Source organism: Falco rusticolus, chromosome 17, assembly GCF_015220075.1.
Source record: "Falco rusticolus isolate bFalRus1 chromosome 17, bFalRus1.pri, whole genome shotgun sequence".
Classification (NCBI taxonomy): Eukaryota; Metazoa; Chordata; class Aves; order Falconiformes; family Falconidae; genus Falco; species Falco rusticolus.
The window spans coordinates 5,028,830-5,053,315 of record NC_051203.1 but is presented as its reverse complement, the minus strand read 5'-3'; the positions used below and the strand labels follow the sequence as shown (position 1 = coordinate 5,053,315).

The window sequence follows — 24,486 nt, the reverse complement described above, 5'->3', positions numbered from 1 at the left end:
CAAGCACGCCTGAGGTGTGACACTGCAAAGCTCAATTAGAAGGACGCGAGACTCAGTTAACCAGAACTTGTTGCTCCTTCAAAGAGATAGAGGCCCAGCTCCCTCCTCTGCTTTGCTGCCAAACACTCCCTCCCAAATGCTTCCTATGGAATATTCCATGTAGGTTGCAGAACTCCATCCAAAACGCCTCCAAATTTTACCTTGCTCAGGGGCCCCACGCAATCTAGTTCCAGAGGCTGCAAGACAGTGTCCTTCTCTAATCTTTTAACTGCTCATTTTCTCACCATTGTACCCTCTCAGCCACACAAGGGATCTAAAAATCCCATACGAAATCAGTGCAAGTACACACCACTGTGTATCGCTCTGCAGGCTTTAGTCCCAGGCTTTACAGATGCAGGAGAAGTTAGCCTTTCCTTCATCACAGCAAATGTAACTGTACCTAAAGAAGGAGCAATCTCAAAAAGGACATGTCTTCATGCATTTTTAAGAAGCTAACACTTTTTCAGAAAGAACACACGGTTCAAGACGGCAAACTCGTGTTTCATTCCTGTAGGCTTTGTGTTTCCCCCCAACAAACCTTGGTAAGGAGTCAGGGTGGCAGTGCTTGACCTTGTGAGGGAGAACGGATTTTCCAGTGTTTCCAGCAGTGCTCAACATGGTCTACTTTGTTACTGGTGTGTGAACACCATGGAACCGTTTAGGCTGAAAAAGACCTTTAAGATCATTGAGCCATGAAGCCAGCAGGAGCCGGCAATGCCATGGGAAAGGTTAGTGAGGCAACTGCTGGAGCCAAGAGCAAAAAGCAGCACAGGAGCACGTGGCAGGGCTATTGAGCAAATTCCTGAAGAACCAGCTCAAAAAAGGATGTCACCTAATTCTAAGGAATGCTGCCTTCTTCCCACCTTTACAACTGAGGCCATCACAAATAAAACCATTGCAGCACCTACTTAAGACAACTGCACGGGGCCAAAACCCAAGAACAAAACCATACTGTGTCCTGCTGCGGTCAGTCTGCTTTACCTGCTGGTCAGTAGATTTGGGGATCTTATTCCCTCTGCTGTGGATGGGGCTCACATGCAGCTGTTCCCCCCATCACAGGGGGAGGCTTTGGAAGTATCAACGACAGCCACTCAAAGACTGCAGTGTCACCTTTTGCTTAGGAAATATTGTGAGATTCTCAGCGTTGGCACCCCTTTTCACGGATCAGACAAGAAATGTAACAGTTTCCTCAAGGAGAGCCAAAAATTATAACTAAGAGGCCACCAGGACCCTCTGCCCTAAAACCTGGCTCTCATTGGAAGAGGAATTGGTTTTGATTTTGTTTTCCTTGCTTCCTTAAAGCAGAACCACTGGGGCTTAAACCACTCCCAATTCCCTTGCCAAAGCTACCAACAGGGGAAATGCCTGGCACATGTGGAGGGGAGTGGGAGTGCATGCTGAAACATATCCAGCCTTTGGCTCTACGCTTCCCCCATGACTTCCAACTCTAAGATCCTTCTCGGGTACAGATGAGCTCAGTCATGCAAGTGTGGAGTGTGCCCAGGCCTGCTGCAAAGATGAGATACTCCCGAAAAGAAGGGATGTTTTAAAAATAGTCAGGTAACTTCTAAAGGTCCCTGTCAAGCCTGTACATTTTTACTTTTTTTGGCATCAAATGCTATATGTGATGTTTAAAGTGACTATTCAGATTTAAACTCCACTTTGGATCCAACGTTGAACTTAAATTGCAAGGCACGGCCTTCTCTGCCTCCCCCCCAAGCAGGCTGCAGCCGTTAACCAAGGAGTTCATAGATTTTGCATACCATCATCACTGGTGTGGTGTTCAGCCGTAACGTCCTGAACAGAGTCTTCTGTCGAGGCTCTCTCTCCATGAGGACTTTCACTACAACAGAAGGAAACAGAAACGGTGCTTTACATCAGCAGAAGTTGAGTTTCCTCATTTACAACAATCAAAGATAACTTAACTAGGAACATCCATATCGGAAGTCAATACCCAGGTTCCGCTGTGACAGACACTTTGCGGATGTATTTGCACATACTGAAGTCGCTGTGTCTAGAAATCAAGCTAAGTTCTTATTTGATCAAGCAAACCGAACATTTTCTTTAACCTTCTTGTATGCTAACAAAAAGGTCCAACTCCAGGTGTTAGAACCTGGACATCTGGAGATGCTGAGAAGTCAAGACAGCAGTGGCATGTTGGGTCTAGCTCCTCTCCGCCATGCCAGAATTATTGCCTCAGCTGTATTCTCCATTGCTCTAATTAGCTCATTAGATGTCTGATGAGATAGCTGCCACTTCCTACTTCCTAGGGGAAATTATTTCTCAATTCATAATGATATTTCCAGGTCTGAGTTTGTCATCTCCCTCCTTCCCTTTTATCATTCATTCCACTGAACAACTCCCATAGCCAGATTAATTACCTGGAATCTTTATTTACAGAGCACCTAAACCACCAAGAGTTCTCGTTTGTGTTTTCCATGAAGAAAAGCTTTGAAAGCATCAATAGACAACAAGTGGCAACCAAAGGTTATGTTTTTATAAGAAGCTACATGAGCAGTTCCCTCAGGACAGGAGCAGAAAGGAAACTGGAAGAGGATCCATTGCCTCTCCCGAGCAGCTCCCCGGACCCGCTGCCAGCTGGCAGCGCTGCCTGCCTGCCCTGCCTGCTTGACTTAGGAGAGAAAAAAAAAAAAAAGTGAAAAAAAAAAAAAGTGCTTGCTCCTCATCTTACCAGACGCTGTTGCTAAAGACAGAACCGCATTTGCTGCACTCTTACGCTGTAGCTCGTTAAAAGGGGATTTTTAATTCTCTCCACACAGTGCTAACTTCATCCCTTGCTTTGGCCTTGCAACGGTTAAAGTAAGTGATCATGGACGTGCAGGGCTCTCCCTTTGGTCGCCCACCTCCCATAATCTTTGAACGGAGAGAAAAAAAGGGGAAGGGGTAAAGTGTTTGAATCATTCTGGTGTCTCATTATGCTTAATCCGCATGACACGAAGCTGCCCTACCATCTTCTGAGTCAGTACCTCAGGAATCAACCTTTCCCGTCCTTTGCAAGCGCCTTTATGCTACTTAATAAAGTTTACAGAAGAATCTGAAGCCAAACGGAGGTCCCGAGAGGAACACAGCATTGAGGGCTAAAGTTTCACACAGACTGTGAAGTAATGTCGCATACAGCCAACGCTAAAGATCCAAATACTGCACAAAGACCACGTGTTTCTTCCTATCCAACAGCACTTTCCACCAAAAAACCATGTCCTTGCTGCAGGCTCAGTGTCTCTGTTGCGTGAGCCCCGGGATGCTGCAGTGGGAAGTGCCAGACTGCTGGGTTTCACCCCAAGGGCCCCGAAAGTGCCAGCAGCGTGTACCACCAGCGGAATGCCGTGCAAGCCGAGCATCCATAAGCTATCTCCTTCCCTGCGATTCCGCTGGTTTCACTTGCCGTATGCAGGGCTCCTGGACCCTCCCCACGCTGTCCTCGTGCAGTCTCAGCCAGACAGACGCAGCACAGTCCCAGGCTTGACTCAAAGGCAGTATTTCAAAGACGCCTGCAGCACAGACCTGGATTTGTCATAAACTCTGAACCCTGCCCTACCCTCCCCTGCCCCAGGCAAGCTGTTTCAAAGTTCCTCGGCAGCTGCCGGCTCGCAGCGAGAGCGCAGGCACGAGGCGCAGAGCACACGAGCCATGGCGCTGAGCCCGGGCAGCCTCCACGCCAAAGCACCGTCTGCGAGTTCCCCGGCACCACGACGGCTCAGCCCAGTGGAGCGGCACCGGGAGATGGCCAGCATCGCAGGCTCCGCTCCCCGATGGATCAGCTGAAGTACAAGGGTTCGCTCTGCCGCTTGCACGCTTCGCGGCGAGGAGCCCTATGGGCAACACCTACAGCCCCCCACACACCTACAGCGGTTCACTCTGCCGCTTGCACGCTTTGCAGCAAGGAGCCCTATGGGCAAAACCTAACAACTATCTAAATACCAGGGCTATGAGAAGGCTTGAATGGGAACCAGATGCTTCTTCCTGGCTTTCGGCAGCCTCCCTTGCTTGCTTCTACCCTCCTCTGCTTAACAGGGTCTCAGGTCATGGTGGTTAGGAAAGGCAATGAAGAAAAAACAAACACCTTCAGAAAATCGGTATTACCTTCCAGGACATTCTGCCTCCTACATGCTCACGTGAAGTATCACCCGTACCGAACACGTCCCATTTTTATTCCCTTCACCTTATGGGACAAAACCTCTTGTCAAAGTTAATGTGTTTCTTTAAGGTCATAAACATTCTTAGATTATTTTTCCCCCCCTCTACAATTCTTTCACATATAACATCAGCTAAAGACATCAAAGTGAAGGGTAAAATTATCAGAATTTCCAAAAGAGGCTCTGGCAAGTCTTCTGCACACAGCAGCTAGAGTGGAGGAGCCTTTCCTCGTCGCACGTACGGGGAGTGAGCTGATGGTTAAAGCTACTCTGAAACAAGCCGGGGAAGCAAGGCTAGCTCTGTCACCAGGCTGACATCAGTTACAAAACTTACTTATTTTAGTATATTAAAATAATCATTTGCATTCTTGGGACACTGGAGGAGGGAAGGAGCAGGGGGAGAAGCAAGACAGTTTAACATTCCTCATTCTCAGAGGGAGAGATCAGCTTGGCCAGTAGGAAAGAAAACACCTACTTTCCTTCCCCCACTCCCCAACCTTCCACCTCAGATGACAGGAGCCGCTCTGGCTGAATTGCTTCCAGATGTGGCTTTCAGACTGAACACGCGGCCGGGCCTCTTGAGCTTTAAGCTGGATGGAAATGGTGATTTTGCATTCCTCCCTCTTCCCTCCCCCACCACCAGTGCTGCCCTGAAAATTAAACCATGCCACAGCTTTCTAGGTTCAGTTGCAAGTGACCCCTGCATCTGAAGAAAAAAAAAAAAGAAAGAAAGAAAGAAAGAAAAAGGCAAAAGCAGAAGAGAAAAAGAAAAGGCAAAAGCAGGAGGGAAAAAAAGGGAAGAAGAAAAAACTGATTTTGGCAGCTACCATACAACATCCAAGTAAATCCCTACACAACCTTGCCCTTTAAGATAAGTGAGCTAGGTTTGACAACTGAATAGCTACTTTCTACCAGCTTATTACTTTTTAAGTTGATGACTCTCCAGAGATACTAGAGCCACATTCTCTTCCATAAAACAGATTTCTGAAAGCCTGGGCCAGATGCTTACATCCAGAATTAGACAACGCAGAACGCATGACTGTAGCAAGCTAATCTGTAAATAAATATCCACCCATTCATTTTCTCCTCAGTGGTACGTATCATACCAATAATCCTCTGTGTTTCCACCTCTGCTATAGACTGGACCTTCCAGCTCCCTTGGTCCTGGGAAGATGTTCTCATGTTGGATGATGATGGTTTTGATCAATTCGTTGACATGAGCTTGGCAAGAGACTTGATCATGACCTTCAGGCACAGACATCAGTGTTGGCCCAAAGCAGATGGCTAAATTGTAGGGATCCATCATGTTCTCTTCACTGAACTGAGACAAACTGCAAGAGACAGAAGTGGGGAGGAGGGTTAACAGCAGAAACCATCACCATCATCTGCCCGAGAACACACAGCTGAGCTCGGAAGGTTTGCTGTGGGCTTCCTGCTGTTTAAAGCTGATCAGCTGGGACGTGAACATTCTGGGTCTGTGTGAAAAATGAGATACTAATGGCATCTACAGAGAAATTAAATAGAAATCGCAAAGGGAATCTGAAAGCTTGAGACTACGTGAAAAGTATTGGGTGCTGACTTTACAAGGAGAGGACATTAATCTTTGTCTTTAATTCTTCTGTATTATTTTTCTTCATAGCCCACTTGCAGCCCAGCACTCAATACCAGAGTTTTATCAGGTCCCCTCTGCCTAAGTGCCTGTGATCAAGCAGAGTGTTACGTCCTTTCTCTGAGGCCAAGGAGCTTCTCAAGTGGGCCTTGTTTGGGACTCTTCTTCAGGATTTCCCAGCCAATCTGAATCTTAGAGTTTCCATATGGTACAATTTTTTAAAACAATTTTTAGCTCACTACATTTTTGTCCCAAACCTACAATTTAAGTCTTTCAGGTACCAATTAAAGACTCAACAGAAAACTAAGTTCCACAACAATTCCCCTTGAAACTCCCTGTTTTCTAGATCACTACTTGTGATTAAAAGCTACTGAGACTGGTAAGTCACATTTCACTGACTCCAACAGTGACACCTGTGAAATAAACCCTCTGCTTTCCAAACAGAAATAACCACTTGAATATATGGATAGGTTTAGTAAATGTCCTGCTCCACTTTAATACAAATCTTTACCTAAAACCTCAAATTCTGACACTGTCTCATTTTAATGTAAGGAATAAGATGTTAATCAAAAGTAGCTGATGAACTGTGGCTTTACAGAAGTAGACAGTAAGCTTCAGGTCTTTGTGAGGTCAAAATATTGTCTTACAGTTTTATTTCTCCTTCACCTAAATGGTATTCAAAGGGCTTTGACAATGTATATGTAGCCTTCTGGTTAGGACATTTTTCCTTTATGCTACCTCAGGTGTCAAGACCACGTTACTGCACGAAGCTACTGAGTCCTTGCTGCCAAGCTATGCAACGAACCAGCCAGATGGAGTGTTTTAAAAAAAAAAAATACATTCAACTCTCTACCACTCACAGTACTCGGTACCTAGTGCTCCTTGCTGGTGTGGAACCCAGTTTGACTCTTTCATATCGCTTTTTGTTTGGATTACCAGCACATTATTCACTGTCATTCCCGGAACTCCTTTAAGATTGTATTCGTATCATTGGGATGAATTTCAGCAAGGTTGAAAAGCCCAGGAAGGCAGACGAAACAAAGCTACTGCAGCATCTGTACCTCGAGCTGCTGCTCAGATCACACGCAGCAGCATTAAGGCTGGCTCTGTCGTTCATCACGGTTTATACCAAGTACTGCAGCAGGGCCAGGGTGCTCTCAAGGATACTCACTGATTGAGGAATGCAAAGAGGTATCTCATTACGATCAGGGTGGTCTTCGGCAGGTTCAGAAGCACCTTGCGGATGTGGAGTGCCCTCTCTTGTAAATTATCCATTGCTGAAAGGAAGAGAGAGCACCACAGGGTCACTGTCCCACCGTACCCACACAACTTGCCACTGAGTCCAAATGCAGCCAGCATACCATGACAGTTCCTGCGCAAACTCTTAAGGGTGGCAGCCACAGAGCAGCAGGAGGAGGAAAGAAGGGTCTGCCCATTTTCCAGATCCTCCGGCACTGGCCGGCATGGGAATGCAAAGGCTGCAGAACCTGCTGGCGAAGCCGCTGACAATGAAAGTCCCTGAACACGTGAAAACTTCACTGCAATTCCTTCCTAGCGTGGGAGCGCTGGATGTCATCTGTTTCAGTAGTTCTGGCACAATAGCTCATTCAAGTTAGCTTCGAAAGGTGGGTGTTTAAAAAAGAAATTGTATAACACTCAAAGCAAAATTAACATAGTTAAACGGTGAGGCAAAAAGCTCTGTGTGCTGCAGCCTACTGAGAAATAAGTGGGCAGCATAAATCATCTCAGATGGGAGAACTTATTTGGAAGCAGATTTTACTTTTCATATAATGTGAATTCAACTCTGTGAATGCATTTATCAGGAGAAGAAAACCACAAACCGTTTTAGAAACAGTTATCTTCTGCTTTACTTCAAAGGCTGCCACTGCAAAGGCCATTTCACTGCTTGGACAACAGAATCATTCTTCGATTCTGAAGGACAAGGCAATAGTCAAGGCCATTTAAAACGAGGTTGTTCACATCCAAAAACCCCACAACCCTCTCCCTACCAGAGCCACCTTTAAAACCCATCAAAAACGTTAACAAAACAACTGCGACCGCCTTCATGATTGATATTCTTTAACAGGAGGCAACAGATGGCCCCTCACGGTTATGAGGCTACAAGGTAACATGCCCGATACCTCGCCAGCTAAAGAGAGCACGCAGAAGCATGGCAGCAGACATACAGGCAGCGTGCATCTATCAAAGCTGGGGAAAACACACAGGGCAAGAAACCCTGCTGGCAGTCCCTGCTTCTGACAGTGCGCTCCTGATGCCTTCTGATGAGAAGTCTTAAAGACTGTTTTTTCAGAAGTGGAGGTTTTTGGTTTATTCTGTCTTAAAAGAATCCTGTCAGGAAGCACTGTCTCAGAAAAATCCGTGACACAGTCCTTAAAATGTATTAATTTCTATCTCCTTGTATCTCTGAGCTAATTCATAAAAAAATTGTTACCAGAATAAGGATAGCTGTGAGCAGGTAACTGCCCAGACTCTGGCTAATAGAGACCAGGATACCAGTGCAACACAAGCCCAAAGTAACCACAAAAAGCTCATTTCTGAGTCAGGAATAAGCAGGAGGGGAGGAGAGGAAAGTGGGAGATTAGAAAAATTAATCCGATTTCTTTTTGGATCTCCATATACTTACTGACACAGGCAATCAGATCATGAAAGATATCCTTGGGGAAGAGAGGGTGCTCCAACCCTCGAAAATAAAGCTTCAGAACTCCTGCTATTGAATCCATGTCATGGTCATTCTGGTCCCCAGCCAATGGATCTTCCCCTTCGTGATAAACAAAAAAAAGCAGGCAAGAAAAATCAGAATACTGGAGAAAAGTATCAGACTGGAAGGATGCACCTCAGCTGGATAAAAGGATTTACGCAGCACAAAATTAATCCCACCTACTCCAACTGCGTGAGGTAGAGAGATCTCTCCTGTGCATCGCAGTGGAGAAGGGAAGCCTCTGACAGCAATCCCGGGAGACCTGGGACAGCTTTCCATCACGCAGATTACAGCCCGACCCCGGAGTGCCTGGCTCATGCCCGTGGAGGGTGGTGGGGCTCCCGGAGCAGCAGCAACACTTCCAGGCTCTGAGCTCCGGGTATTTTGGTGGGGTGTGAACTTCACAGATCCACCAGCGAGGGGAACATGACCGGAGTCCAGGAGCAGCTCTTTGTGCACGCTCACAACTGAAGCAAAGGCGGATTCAGCGGACACACGAGAGACCACTGAGCATCGCACGCTTGGCTCAGCGGGATGCAGACATCTGATGTTGAAATGGCGGGGGGTGGGGTGTTTCTGGGACAGATAATTTGTCACTGCAAATATGCCACAGTTTGTCTGTATTACAAAAGAAAAGATGCCCACTTAAGGAGTTGTTCCCTAGGGAAAACTCCCTATCAGATATAATTAGATTTAATGATGGGGCAATTCTCAAATTGAAGCTATATATATCCATTATGTGACTGAAATTACCAAAGCTTGCCTATTACCTTAATAACACACAGGATAATAAATGGGCCACTACAAACCAGAGCATTACGCTTGATATTAACTGCCACCAAGGGTTCTGGATGAAGTAATAAACTGCAGAGACGTTATTGTTGACTCTGTCAGTTCTGTATATCATATGCTTTATAGAGACAAGTGTGATGAAGAAAAAGAAAGTCACCTTTTTATTTCTGCATGTTAATGCTGGAACAACTGGCTATTTTCCCAAGCTGACTGGTATTTCCTTTGTGTAAAAAAGGAGTCCGATTCCGACATCAAGCCCTTACCTCCGGCCTATGATACACATTTCCGCTTCCTCTATCTTTGAGGATTTTAATTCTCAGGTAGATGGAGTTGAAGACAGATGAAATTAGATGCCACGTTTCACACGTTTTTCATTAAACCTCTCTCCTCCCACAAGCAAAAGAAACTTGCTATGCCTTATCAATTACTCCTCATCTCTTCCAACAGCAAACACAGAAACACGCTAGCTATATTCTTTCAGAGTGATGTATTCAGGGAATTAACACAAGCCCTGTTTTCAGTGACCCAGGCAAGACTGCGGAGATGGCTGCAAGGACCGCCTGAAGAGCAAGCTCTTCTGAACCTGCTCTGCTAGGGAGAGCAGCCCAGCTAGAAGCTGATGAGTCAGGAAGCTCCCAGCCGTTCTTTGCCTTTGTATGGAATGGTTCTTCACATAGAAAATCAAATCTATTAAAAGCTATGTCAAGTTAACAGTGTCTTGAAATTTACTCTCTCACTTGCTGATATTAAGAATAAATGTAGCCAAGCTGTGCCTCAAAAGAACACAGAAAATGTAAAATTTCATCTGCTAGCAGCCAGCCTATTCATGAAGAACCGGGGGGAGAGGGTAGGAACAGGCAGCTACACCCAGTAATGATATCCTCTGTATCCTTTAGTGTTACGAATAATCAATAAGCTATCAGACATGAGAGAAGATTGAATTCAGAATATTTATTATACAGACACTCTCCAAGATATAAACCATAACGCCAAACAATTGAATATTCAAGGTTAATGAGCACTAGGGAAGCGTTTGGGCCAGGCTTGCTTAGGAAACGCAAAAATCAACAGAAAAAATACAGCAAGTTGCATTCAAATCAGGCCATTTCAGAATATTTAAAAACAAACTCATACAGTTGGCAATAATTTCCAAGATACTGGAATAGATCTTCCTTACCTCTCTCAAATGCATTTTTTATGTCATTCACTTCAACTTGTGACCCAGACACTCTGAATATTCCTTCATGCTGCAAACCTGTAAGACAATAAGAGATGCTGGTAACAATAAGGGAAGATAAACTGGCACCTTCATCAGCTACAGCATATATGAGAAAGGAAACGGACAACAAGCAGAAGTGTGCCGTTTTAAAAGCCATCTTTCCCTTACATGTCCAGGTACATATAGAATATGGAAAAACAGAACTCAGCACACAGAGAAAAAAATTCTAAACCTTCTTCGTAAACTGACAGAATAACTGGGTTATAAAAGCCATGCATGTTAACTTTTACCCTGAAGGATCCCCAAGGGATTTTACAACCCAGAGAAAGTCATAAAGACGTGGTATATCAGCCAGAAGTAAAATACAGCTAACTACACAAGGAAGCAGTTTATTTTGCAAGAGCAATACCGCAAAGGCCCAGAGCAAATCAGCCAATTGTAACGGGAGCATTTAATTACCCCAGCACGACCTGCTATCTAGGGTTTTAGGATAGTCTTTAAGACATTCCTGCTAAAAAGCAAGCATTAGCAGCATCATTAAAACCAATTATCAAGCAGGCGAGATGTTCCAATATACTACCATCGTGACACTTTTGCTGGTACATGTAAGATGAGCAGCAACCGTTACAAATCAACTAACGAACAAAGTATATGCTTCACATAGGGAAATCAACTCCCATTCACATTTTGTGAATTTATTTATTTTTTTGTGAAACAAGGAACATTGCAATGTCTTCGCTTTATTTATAATAATGGCTATAAACTAATAAGCTCTCTTGAATGCATCTGTAGCGTCTTCCTCTCAATTCCTGCGCCTGTTTTTATCACAACGCAGCGAAACCTTTGCGGTACGTGGCTGTATCTGGTGGCTGTGACACACAGCTATGAACAGTGCAAAGAAACAATCCCAAGTGCAGAGAAGCAAGAAGGAAAATGACATTCATCCCACACCTACGCACCAAAACATTAGAAATGTCAGTCAGGCTACCTCCAACAAAATTCATCCCTGCAATGTAAGTGCGTCAGGCAGGCAGTTTTATGATTTCTTCTGCCAAACATGGGTTTGCTGCACAAAAATCACATTACTTCTAACTCCAAACTTACCTTTATGCCATCGTCTGACACTCATGCAGGAATCAGTTGAGTCTGTTGGAGATCTAAGCTAACCCAGGAATATAAATCTAAAAAGTAAAAATCTCCCAATGGCCCTGATTTGGTTTGTTTTGCAATTTGGTTTCAACGATTTTTCCAGCAAACGTCCAAGTATGGCCTTAATGAAGGATTATAGCACTTGGTTCTTCCAAGTGATGATGAAAATGGGACTCTAGATTATAGTTTCTAAAATAGTAATTAAACAAGGAAAATGAAACGGGACCTACTATCTGGCTCTGTGTCTTGGTTAATGAAGATAAATTCAACCTCTTTCTACATATGTTAATTAACAGCTGTTTCACATGCTACTAACAAATGATATCAATTAAAAATGAAAACAAATTACAATAAATGTATGAAGTCTCTCACAGCATTCAAGGCTGTGAAGTTTACCTTGAAAACAGGTATAAATCATCTCATTGTGGCAATGAGTAAGCAATTAATTCGCTACTGGACCTCCTACATTCAAATACTTTAAAAGTATTCCTCCTCTAGGAAGACGGCTATTACTGTTGACGAAGGCCACATTTCAGGGCTCACAGCAAGGTGAGTGGAGGTGAGGCACGAGTGGCATCTAAGGATGGGAACTGTGTTTAACAAGAAACAAAGGGATAGTGCCGGAAGAACAACATTTGCAAGGTCAGTTATTTGGAAAAGCGATCACACACGCAATACCAACTATGCAGCCACAAAATTAGCATGACTTTGTCCTGCAGTCTCTAGGATCCCTCTGCACAAGCACTGTGTCCCGAGCTACACAGAATATTTTTCAGAAGGCTTCTACATCACTGTTCTTTTTAGAGGAAAATCACAGGACACCTTTTCTCCATAAACTCACCGTGTCTGCTAATGAATCGTATGCAGCTCTCCACGACCAGGGGAATAGCTTGCGAGGAATCCTGTGCGAAGAGAAATTTAAGTAAGAGCAGTCAGAATGCAGAGTAATGGTAGAAGCGAAGAGGGGGAAAGTAAGAAAAAAAAAAAAAAGAGAATGGAAATCAAATCTGTCCTCTCATCTGCCACATTCTGCTTCCATACATTCCAGACATGTGTAGTAAATAGCACATCAGTGCCTTTGGTTACAGTCCACTGAGTAAGGTGCACCATACAAGTACCCACTCATGGAAAACACTGTCGTCAGCCCAAGGCCCAACCACAGTAAAACCTTCTAGATCGCCAGTTTCCAGCTTAAACAACTTTAATTGAGACTTTTGGTATGGAAACAAGACTTTAACACTTCCCTACTCTCTGCTTCACAGGATCACAGATTATTTTTCAGACAACCGAATTTCTGCAGCGTCTGCAGTTCTTCCTCCCATTTTGGAGAACAGCAACTAAGCAACAGAAGCGCTGCAGTTTGCTTAAGGTCAGATGCCAGTGATTAAAATTACCATGTGATTAAAACTTCCAAGTTTCTGTTATGCCTATAGCCTCTTCCCAGTAGTCTTAGACAGCAGTGCCTCTAATTTATATCAGAATGCTCACTTGTTAGGATGCTACAGTATCGCATCTCGATCAGTTCAAAAAGATGACAGTCCTCTGCTCAAAAAAAATAAGAAGCAAACCAGTTCAACCCTTTTCCTAATTTGTTTAGGTTTAATGTTTTTGGTTTTCTTTTTTTTTTTTAATTGAAATGTCACATAACTTGGTCATATAGTGACAATAATTTCTCTACTAATTGGCCATGGCCAGCTACAACTAGTTTTCTATACGTTGCACAGAACAGCACCAACCAATTAAGGATACTTCAGAAGCCATTCTGCCGCTCAGCTGGCCCCTGAGACATGCTTTATTAATAACCATCCGAACAGCATTACAGCCTCCCCAGACTTATTTTTGAGTTTGACAGTAGGAACTCAAAGTAGTACATATTCTGGGTTCCCAGCAGAAATAAAAACTCTCAGAGCAGTTATGTTTTAAACTGTCAGGTCACAATCAAAAAAGCCCACTAAAACCACATGCAAGCAATTTCATGCAGGTTACTGCGAGATTTGGATTGAGTGCTTGCGAACAGATTAGTTTTTAATTTAGGTTTCCAAACCAGAGACTCGAGTCAGAATATGCTTCTGAGACACCTCAAGAACTACTTGGGAAAATGGCAATCAAGACACACGCAGAGTTCATTTTCAGCACCGGGAAGGACCATTTTGAGAACATAAATAAAGGGGCAACAATTAAGCTCAGAAAATGAAAGGTTTTGACAGCAAAACCACAACTTGCACTGTTACTCGCTTTCCAACATACAGAGATCCTAAAAACTAAAGCTGCAGCTCAAGACAGACTTATCAAATGAACTTCCAAGCCAAATTTTACCTTTATAGTATCAACAAGAATTATTTTCATTTTCCCCTGTCTCAACGAAACACATTTTAGTTCATCAGGTACTAAAAAGTAACGGATTATCCACCACAGCCAGGGGAAACAAAGCGTCACTCTCATAAGTCTTTATTACAAGAAGGCTCAACCAACAAGCGGTTACTGGTTTAATAGCCTTGCAGTGGGATACCAGGGAAAATAAAGGGAAACAGGACAAAGAAAAAACAGCATGAAACCTATAAACCATAACTGTCCAGACGGCTCAAGGCTGTTTGGCATTTTTGGTTCCAGGTCTGTCAAAAGACAGAGCAAAATTATTTTAAAATTTTGTCAAAGAAAATGAACCAAGGCTGTGGATCCATGTTTTATTGATTTCAGTTACTGAACGAGCAGGCACCAGTTCCACTTGAAGACTGAAAAGGTCCATGTAATTGAGGGAGGGAAGGGTAAAAATGCCCGTTTTCCATCTATCCTCCCCTACACAAACATGCACTTATCCCTGTTCCATTACTTAAGGAAATGTTTATTACCTGCTTCCTTATGGTGGAGCTGCGCCTGCCGCTGATGAGATCAGAACCACCCATTGGTGCAGGAGGAAAAAAAACCACAGAAAAGTCAAGATAATTCTCTATTATCATCAGTTCATTCATTCCATATTTCAAACCATGCATATTTCGGAGGAGGGAAGGAGCCAGATATACAAGTCAATCATAATGACTTAGTCTCATTCAATTCACGGAACTTCAGAAAGATTTTAAGTGACTTTAAATCACCAAAAGCCTGAAATAGACCCAAGGCAGTCCACTGCTTTGACAGAAGATTACCCTTGACATTTTAATTCCAACCATATGGAAACCTGTTATATAGGGCTCCTTGTTCAAGATGAAGTTTGTTATAAATTGCACATAGCTGTTCTCTGAAAGAGCCACTCGACAGAGAGGAGAAGCAGGTGGGAGCACGCGCGTTCCTACTGTGCCGTTAACAGCTGCCATTGTGCAGTCTTTATTATAGTTTCTGATAAGACTTCAAATAAATAAATAACACAAACGCCCTCAAACACCAGCACACACAAGCCGGGCTAAGCCTTTTCCAGTATAAACCGTGATGGTCTCATTTATTTGTGTTGGTAGACGAACAGGAAAGAGCCTCGTTTTGCCAGGATTTCTCCCTCAAAATTTATTAGTGGGGTTTAAAATTCCTACAGTTTCTTGTAAAAATGAAGCATGAGAGATAATAGTAGAGGCCATAATGTATCATGCAAGCCAATTCCCTGCTAGGGCAGATGGCTGCTGAATTATAAATAAGGTGATTAGAACTGTGATTTTTAAGACGACTGTACAATGCGTTAATTCAGAGGAAATTCCTTTTATAAAAATCAAAAACACCCAATGAAAAAAAAGAAATCAGATTCCATGGGCTGTCACAGACAATAAGGTCTATTTTAAACTATTAGCAGCAATGATTCTTTGATATTTAAAATTGTTTCATGATGAATAATATTTTATTATTACAGATGTCAGGCTCTAATTAGGACCTGTCAGCTATGCTTTGCCGTAAAGAATGTGAAAAGTAGTAATGACTCTAGATCAGTGGTAATCACCTTCCTTTTGTTAACAAGGCAGGATGATGCACAGCCCCTGCTCCAGCTCCTCGTGCCCGGCGGAGCCCCCTGAATCCATCAATTTGGAGATGGAGATTTGTTATGTTTTATAAAAACCCCATCAGGAGAAGCTTAGTTATGGTTCTGTGATTGCTCCTAATTATAAGTGAAAAGTTTATTCTCCATGGCCTCTATACTGCTGCAATCCAGTTCCACGGTGCCGCAGAGAGCGTCAATGGGATAAAGTGTTTTCCAGTTTATGTTACTCAGCCCCGTGCACTGGCTGTGTGGGTAAACCCTGCAGAGCCACCCATCCCACCTCCAATACACACACAGGAACGTATTTATAAAAATCTGAGTTTGAAGAATACTTCTCTGGGTGACAGCGCCAAATTAAACAGTTTCTCACACCTGCCCATCCCCTTCCTGATCCGGATTAAATGCACTGAGGCAAGAAAAAAAAAATGCAAGACCTCCACACAAACCTTTCCCTCTCCCTTGGTTATTTTTAACCCCCATCAGCTTCCAACCTGTTGCAACAGGCAGCCCTGCCAGCAGGTGTACTGCCACAACTGCAGCAGCAGCAAGCAAGGAGCAGGCACTGCATCAGAAGAAATACTCGTTACCCACCTGACCAGAGGTTACTAAATGTATATATAAAGCTGCAACCCCACCTCGCACTGATGTAGGTAGGATATTTAAAGCCACACGAACTAGCAGAAATCTGCTTATGTATTAGCTAAATGAGTTATCTTTTTCTAGCAGATACATATCCTGGGCTGGTAACTGATCTAGAATGGCAGCGACCAATTTGCATCTGATTTTCCTTAAAAAACGATCCCCTGAACCGCACCTACCTGGCAAGGGAGCAGTCAGTCCGTTGACCTGTTAAGAAAACAAAGAAATACAGCATTAGGAGAAAGGAATGGGAAAACACTTCCAACAGCTTTGTAAAGGCAGTTTTCGAAGGAGCTGGAGGACAAGAACCATTGGGGAGGGAGGGGGCAGCTCCGGGGGGCTGGACAGTGGCTGCCTCCCGCAGGGGCACGGCTGGGCAGCCCACCGAAGCCCACCCCTGCCGGCACAGCTCTGTCGCAGCCGACCAGGAAACATAGCAAACGGCTCAGGCTGCCCAAGGGACTCTTCCTTTGGAAAGTATTGTTTTTGAAAATGAGTTCCCTGTGCGTTCTAATTGTTGACTTCTGCTGCCAAAAAACTGGGCTTGTCAACCTCTCCCTCCCTCCCCCTTCCCAGGGGAACTGGTGGGGCGAGAGATTATACTTTATAAAGCCACTTACTAAGATTGAAAACATTCACAGATTTGTTAGCCCACAGACTGAACGTGCTGGCATTAAGCTATTTTGGGAGACAGACGTTTAATGGTATTTTCCACAAACATTTATAAATATAAAAACGTTCCATTAACTTGCACCGAGTTTGCAAGGAAGTGGCCAAGCTAACAACTATTGCTAAAGCAGGCAACATTTTAAAATAGCACAACAAGGAGTAAGAGAGACAGAAAACTAGTATGTGCCGTTGGGAATTGTGCAGGCCAGATCTGTTGCTGGAATAGATCATCATCAGCGAAAGCACACTGATTTACAAGAGCTGCAAATCCACCTTCCCTACAGTTGTCTTCCTGCTCCTGGGGAGATGTAAGAATGAACAAGGGAAACGTCTAATTGCTGATGGCTGACAATTAGTTGAACACATCTTGATAAGTCACTTTCCTCTCCCCACGTAAAGCCAAAACAGTGCATAATTTACATGAAAATGTTATTCTGAAGCAGAACTTCCAGCCACCTGTCCCATTTCATCACAGAATATTCATACATATAAATTACATGGCTGCAGCAACATCAAGGGGCTCCTACGTTAGGGTGACAAATGTGTACAGTAGGCAGGGACATAATTACTTGTAGATAGGAAGACTTGCTGCTATTTTTATTACTGGAACTTGTCATCTTTAGATTAAGGCAATTTGCACAAGGACTAATAAATGTCACCTGAGGATGGGGCAAAGAAGAATAAAAACTGTAACAAAACCATGAATTTTCCAGGGACTGAAGACACGCAGCTGTATGCACATTTCTCAGTAAAGCTTCTAACCGTGCTCCAGGGAGTTGTGAAAGGAATTTTATTTGCCCATTTCCCAATTAAGTGACATTTTATGGATAAGTCTAGGCACAGTCCCCAGTTTGTACCATTAACCTGCTCATGCGGTTTTGGAGACGAAACGTATCTCCCTTTCTCAGCTCCTTTTGATCTCACAGATTGACAGAAGCGATTTCTTTTTTTTTTTTTTTTTCAGAACCTACTGGAGCTCACCCTGACACACACTAGGTCCCTTCACAGAGTGACTAAGAAAGCTCCGGTTTGCAAAGCAACCGCAAGAAAACAGAAGCAGCCTTTAAATCTACATAGCAGTACAGAAATTGCATTTAATTTCCTCATCTTTTCCCCCCACCACAGCTTGAGATGGGTTCAAGGGGCAGGCAGGTTAAGAGGAAATAGGTCTCGGCATGCAGAGGTCAGCTACGATCCAGGAATGTGATTAGTCACAGGGGCAGCACGGGTGTCATTTGGAGACATTTAGAGGCAGAAGAAAAATACCCTAAGGACACAGATCTTTAGCTTCACCCACCCTTTCTGCAGGACAGCCGAAGAGATGAGCAACTTTAAACAATAAACTTCAAAACAACGGCAACCTTCTTGCCTTACCTTCCAGCAGTTTGGGTCTGATAAACATAAACCTCTTAATTACTGTAGCAATAAGTATTTTATTTTTATAGTGCATTTTTAAACTGAAAGCAAAGCACTTCAAAGACCACATGCTGTTTAAGTTTTCATTCAGAAGATTTGCACACCATAAACTGTGGGGAGTCCAGTTAAGTTACATATCAAAACATGAGCCCTGCTCCAGCATATAAACCCAGGAATGAGTTGAGCCATTTTTCGACCTGACGTTTAGATTGTTAAAACCTTAAAACCTTCTCCTCTGCAAATACGAGGCAGACAGGTTTCTATGGAAACTTGGATACATAGTTTAAGCGTGTTTGGCCAACAGGATTTGCCCATACCATGAAGGGAAAGAAATCTTCCTTTGTTCTGACACTAATAGCAAATGCATATTCAGTTCTGGCTGCTGCCCCTTGACTAATGCCCTCTAGATAGGCAACATATTTTACATGCTCTGAAATTTGCTATTTATTCTCCTACTAAAAGCCCATGCTCACATACATTAGTTTGGTCTGGATTGAACCCACAGAGGTGAGAAGCAGCTAAACTACCACACAAACAAAACTTTTGACCAGCCTAACAAGGCAATGCTTCTCAACCGATCAGTAAACTGTAAATCACAAGGTTTAACCCCAACACTGAAATCACAAGGTTTAACCCCAACACTGAAATCACAAGGTTTAACCCCAACACTGAAATCACAAGGTTTAACCCCAACACTGAAATCACAAGGTTTAACCCCAACACTGAAATCACAAGGTTTAACCCCAACACTGAAATCACAAGGTTTAACCCCAACACTGAAATCACAAGGTTTAACCCCAACACTGAAATCACAAGGTTTAACCCCAACACTGAAATCACAAGGTTTAACCCCAACACTGAAATCACAAGGTTTAACCCCAACACTGAAATCACAAGGTTTAACCCCAACACTGAAATCACAAGGTTTAACCCCAACACTGAAATCACAAGGTTTAACCCCAACACTGAAATCACAAGGTTTAACCCCAACACTGAAATCACAAGGTTTAACCCCAACACTGAAATCACAAGGTTTAACCCCAACACTGAAATCACAAGCGAGAAGCAGAATGTGCATGTACGGGGAGGGGACAGGATGAACGAGTGGGCATATGCTTCATTTTAACAAATAAGTGATGCACATTAGTGATTCATTAAGCATTTTCTGTTCACGAATAATCAAGCAGCCATCTAGGTCATTTGGCTTCTCCATCACTCAGATCAGAAAAATAAATTTATAAAACATGAGCGTGTCCATTTTGCATCGGTAATCCAAGACTCGGACTCAGTCAGCTGACTAATTCAATAAGTGCAATAGCCTGGCTAATAGCAGTGACGAGCAGGGCCCAGACTCACTTTCTCCCAGGGTCTTCTGAAGAAGGTCGTGTTTGGCTTGGAGCTTCGTTATCAGGTTCCTGCCTTCCAGATACTCCTTCATTTTCTGTGAAGGTGGGTAAAAAAAAACAAGATCATGAGAGGCCAATTAATTTCTACAGTTGCATCTTTTGGTTACTGGATTCTGGACATGACGCTGAAGTACAGAATTACACCGACATTTACAGGGCAAAGGACGATCTAGGCATTACTGGTTTACATATCGAGGCAAATCTGAAGCTCGGTCCGTACATATCCGCAGTGCGATTTCTATTGTTTCACTGTGGAATCAGCTGAATGTTTGGCATCTTTTAAGACATCTGAGAAGCTGTCATGCATCTCCCCTGCAGACAGGGCGAAATGGAAATGCATTTCCCTCACACGTCACAGGCAACTGAATGAGCAATCTGTTTTAACAAACTAAAAGGCTGCTACTGTGCTTATTCTCTCACTTAACCTCTCTCACCCCACTTTACTTGTCAAATAGTGCGTCTGCCTCCATGCTGGATGATACACAGGATTGCAGGGGGGGGGCACAGGACAAAACAAATAAAGATATTATTTAAGTTCAGATTTGTTCTCTCGGTGAAATACTATAGTGGTGCAGTCATTTTTCCCCACTTCTTTCCGATTTTTCACAGCTCTGCAAATGCTGGGTTTTTTACAGCTCTTTCATCTCTTGTTTTGCAGTTCAGAACAGCATTATTTATCTCTGCCGTATGGTTCAGAACAGTATAAAATACTCTGCTGTATGGTAGCTGTCTGCATTATAATTAGGACGTTTTTATACTCAAAAATACATAAATAGCACACAACTCTTCGGAATCATGAGGTATTTTAAAAATTCAGCTAGCAAAATGAACACAAAGACAGGATTCTCATTTAACAATTAAATATTCCAGTTTTGCCTTCAGCTTTCCCCAGTTCTACCCATTTTCTTCCAGTTCTGGTCTAGTATTGCCAAATGAAGACTGCAAATCCTTGAAGTGGAGAAGAGTATTTGAGAAATGAGACTGCCTGGACCCTGCCTGTCCTCTGCAGGTCAGAGCAATGGCAGCCTCCACGCAAGACGTAAAGAACCAAGAAGCAATATATACATACACATACACTGCAGCAGTACTGAGGGTGGGGGGGAAACCTTCCAGGAGTTAACGAAGTTTCCACTGTGGGCTCTCCAGCAGCAGTATGTACCAACACGACAGAGAAAAATGGCTGAGCTGAGGGCTTTAATTAACTGTCAAAAGCCCGTGTTTTATGTCCCTCTGGTTGACAACATTAGAAGAAAAAATTCACAAGAATTAAATCCCTTTGGAGAATCTCAGCACTTCCTGCTTCCTATACTAATGCTTCAACTTTTTTGTTGTTGTTTTAGAAGAAAACAGGAAGTGTGAACACTGCTGGAAAAAAAACCCACAAACCCATATTTTTTGGAATTTCCCTGTAGAATCTGTTTGCCAGCCAAGCCCCAACTATGTATTTTGCACAATCAATTACATTTTCACATCAAATTTTGACAGAAGAAAACACGAAGAGTATAAGCTGCAAAAATAACCAGAGAATTTGAAGCGGGGATTTTAGGATAAATCTGGTTCTGGGAGGTGCTGAGCTCCCCATCTCAAAGTCATGATCAGGCAAAGAGACAGAAGGGCCAGAAGGCTCAGCTCCAAATAGCTCAAACAGAAGCTTAAGGATCAGCAAATCAACTTGATTCAGAAGAGAGTTAAGCCTCCCTTTGAAGCAGAAATAAGAATTTAAGCTCAGCCTACTGGTAACTGTGGTTCAGCGAGCGGGTCAGGGCAGGGACCTGCTGCTGGCACTCGCAGATGCCCTGGCTGATCGCTCCGGCTTCAAGGTATTTGCAGTGGTCACGTTAACAACGCTGCCCACCCGCAGATGGGCACCAGGGGTTGTTTTAAAGGAAAAAAAGGTTCCTGTGCAGTGCAGTATTTCATGTGTCTTTTCATTTAATTCCTCATGCCTAACGTTCTGTACTCTGCCTCTTACAAGTACACTTAAAAAAAAAAAAGTAATTTCAAAATGAAGCTTCAGGCTTTTTTCAATGAATTAAAGATCCATTAGCATTTGATTTCTGGCTTTGTAAAAACAGTCACCAAAAGAAAATAATCAAACTACAGAACTCCTAAGGATTTCATTTCTGGCAGAGCACAGCTGGAGTCGGACTAAGTACAATCAGACACAAAGCAGCAGAAACATCCTCAAGTCACATTATTTCTGTATTGTAAAAACTAAGAGGTGGAGATCTCTCGTTCGCCAGAGATGGTAAGTATTTTGCACCTACCACCTCCTCAAAACCAAGCGCCTTTGACACCCTCTCTGAGCCCAAACTCATTGCAGTGTTTTTCCAGGGAGAAGCTGCTGTCAGGTGGCATACGTAATGAAGCGAAATGCAAACTAGACCGTATCTTCCTGCCTTGGGGGAAAGGAGATTTTATGCTTTTGAGGCTATAAAGAAAAACAGTTTCTGCCACTGTCCCACATCCTTAACTGTCTCCAATCTGGAAAGCTCAGCAGTTTTCCTCCCTCCCTCCACCCCCCAAAGAATAACTTCAAACAAGGCACTCTATTGAAGGAGCGGGTGGATCAGATCCCCGCGCCGCTGCGAGCGACAGAACGTGGGAACAGTGGCACACTGGCACAGCCAGCGCAGCGTTTCTATAGGACTGATTAGCAGGGGAACTTTACATAATACTTACCCCTGTCTTAAGGGATGGGTAATAATAAATTTACATTAATTTTTAAAGCACTTCACAGAATGAGCATCATACCACGTTTTAATCTTCCTAGAGGAAGTTCTTCTCAATGAAGAACTAAAATCATCCCCCATTTTAGAGGTAAAAAAGAATCAAATCATTCATTCCCCTTTTCCCTTCTCAGGTAGGGCGGAGTGCCAAGCTGTATTACAATTAGCGGTACAATTTCAGCTCTCACAGGCATCCTCACACGAGCGAGCTCCGCTCTGCTGGCTCAGGAAGCAGGACTGTAGCCATGGCAGCAGTGGGTACCCACCTGCCAGGCACCCAGGACACATCCCCAAATTTCAGCTCCCTGAAGTCACCGCTGCTTCCTCGCTTTGGCTACCTGCATTCGCTCAGCGCTGAAGTCAGTTGCCCTTCCTATGCTTTCCACTGACGTGGGGAAGTTTAAACTTCTATTCTGAATACAGATCTTCCTTCAAAGCCCTAACAACAGGGCCATCGCAGCTCCAGCGTGCAGTGATATGCCTCTAGTGGAAATACAGATTATACCAGCATAGAGATACTACAGTCAGTACTCCCTCAATTAAATTCCCATGGCGGCATCACTATATTTACTTAAGAGCTCTGCCTAGCTAACAATGCAGTATGTGGATTTTCCAACTTGAGTTACATAATAATATAGGATATTCTTTCAAATTAGTATTCTTCTTTCCATTCACATCGCTCATCATAAGGTAAGAGGGGCTTTAGATCTCTGTTCTGCACGACACTTTGTTTTCCCCCTTACACAAAGAAGGCCTCGCCCACATTGCTACACAGCTCTGCCCTCCATCTCGCTAGTGCTCATCTGAGCATTTTCTCATATACCAAAAAGCCTGCTCCTTACAGATTCAAATCTTCAAATCCTTATAAAGGATATTTCTAAGTCCGGTCAATAGTAGATCAGTTGAGCATCTGATTAGGCTGGTTACAGAGCCCCCCTCCCAAACAGCTTTGTGCTGCTGACAGTGACTTTACCCACGCTGCGCAGGACACGACAGGTTGCACACCTCTGCTTACTGGGACGGCTCTGCCGCCCTGCTGCAACCTCGTTGCTCTGCAGCAGGACACCAACGCGATGAAACAGAAAAATATTATACCCAAATAGAGTCCTGGGTTTGGTCTCCTATTTGAACTTACAATGGCCCCTCTTTGGAGAGGGAACGGTTAAGAGTTCAATTCAAAATCTTTTTTCTGGTTTCATAACCCTAGGGGCAGGGTGGTCAATCCCTTTTTTGTAATCCCAATTTTTCTAAGTCCAGGCCCGACAGAAACCAGCTACTGTAATTTGCCACAGAAACTTCAGACTTTTAATAAGCAACACCATTCTTGGAAGAGGAATGTAAAGGGCATTAAGTACAGCAAAAGATACCCAAAGAAATGACAAGGTAACCAGGATAAGAGGTATGATTTTCTTCTGCTGTTCTGAAATATTTTTAAAATGGAAATGAATTCAACAGTTTAACATAAATCTAATTTAAGAAAAAACATATAGACTGGCATGAAATTCAATATAAAAAGCTCTTAGCATCTTGTCAAAATGCATCGACTCAACTAAAAGCTTATGTGAGCTGAAAGTGTAAGATGATAAAAAAAAATGAAAAAGCTAAACATTCTTTTAGTTTGTATTGGTTTTGAAAATTGATATTTACCAGCTATTAAGTTCTTTCTCAATTCCTTTTTAGATGCAGAAGAAATAAAATTTGGGGGGTAGTGGTCTTGGTGTTTGTTGTGGTTTGGTTTTGGGTTTTTTTGTTTTGTTTCGGTTTGTTGAGGTTTTGTTACACAATTTATCCACAGGCTAAGTTTGCATCAACAAAAGGTATCCCAATATATCTGTAAGGAATTCAAAGCACCTGTTTTTAAAACCTAATATGCTTACTCTGCTTGTCCAAAATCAGTTACAGAAGCATGTTTATAAGATGATAGCATCACTTTGTACTCTCTTGTGAGCATAATTCTAAATGCATTGTACGTGCTCATACTGAAAATT

At 43.2% G+C, this 24,486-nt stretch overlaps 1 protein-coding gene across 4 annotated transcripts in view; it reads right to left on the bottom strand.

The window, feature by feature from the left end:
• SRGAP2 (SLIT-ROBO Rho GTPase activating protein 2) overlaps positions 1–24,486 on the bottom strand; it is a 111,449-nt gene that overhangs the window by 12,261 nt on the left and 74,702 nt on the right. For all 4 annotated transcript variants that reach the window (XM_037410262.1, XM_037410264.1, XM_037410265.1 and 1 more), the window contains exons 11-19: positions 19,720–19,804; positions 16,458–16,485; positions 14,531–14,561; positions 12,523–12,583; positions 10,491–10,568; positions 8,447–8,581; positions 6,974–7,079; positions 5,300–5,524; positions 1,803–1,882 (exon numbers count right to left, since the gene is read on the bottom strand). In XM_037410262.1, the coding sequence (XP_037266159.1) occupies positions 1,803–1,882; positions 5,300–5,524; positions 6,974–7,079; positions 8,447–8,581; positions 10,491–10,568; positions 12,523–12,583; positions 14,531–14,561; positions 16,458–16,485; positions 19,720–19,804 (829 nt within the window). The remainder of the gene's footprint in view (positions 1–1,802; positions 1,883–5,299; positions 5,525–6,973; positions 7,080–8,446; positions 8,582–10,490; positions 10,569–12,522; positions 12,584–14,530; positions 14,562–16,457; positions 16,486–19,719; positions 19,805–24,486) is intronic.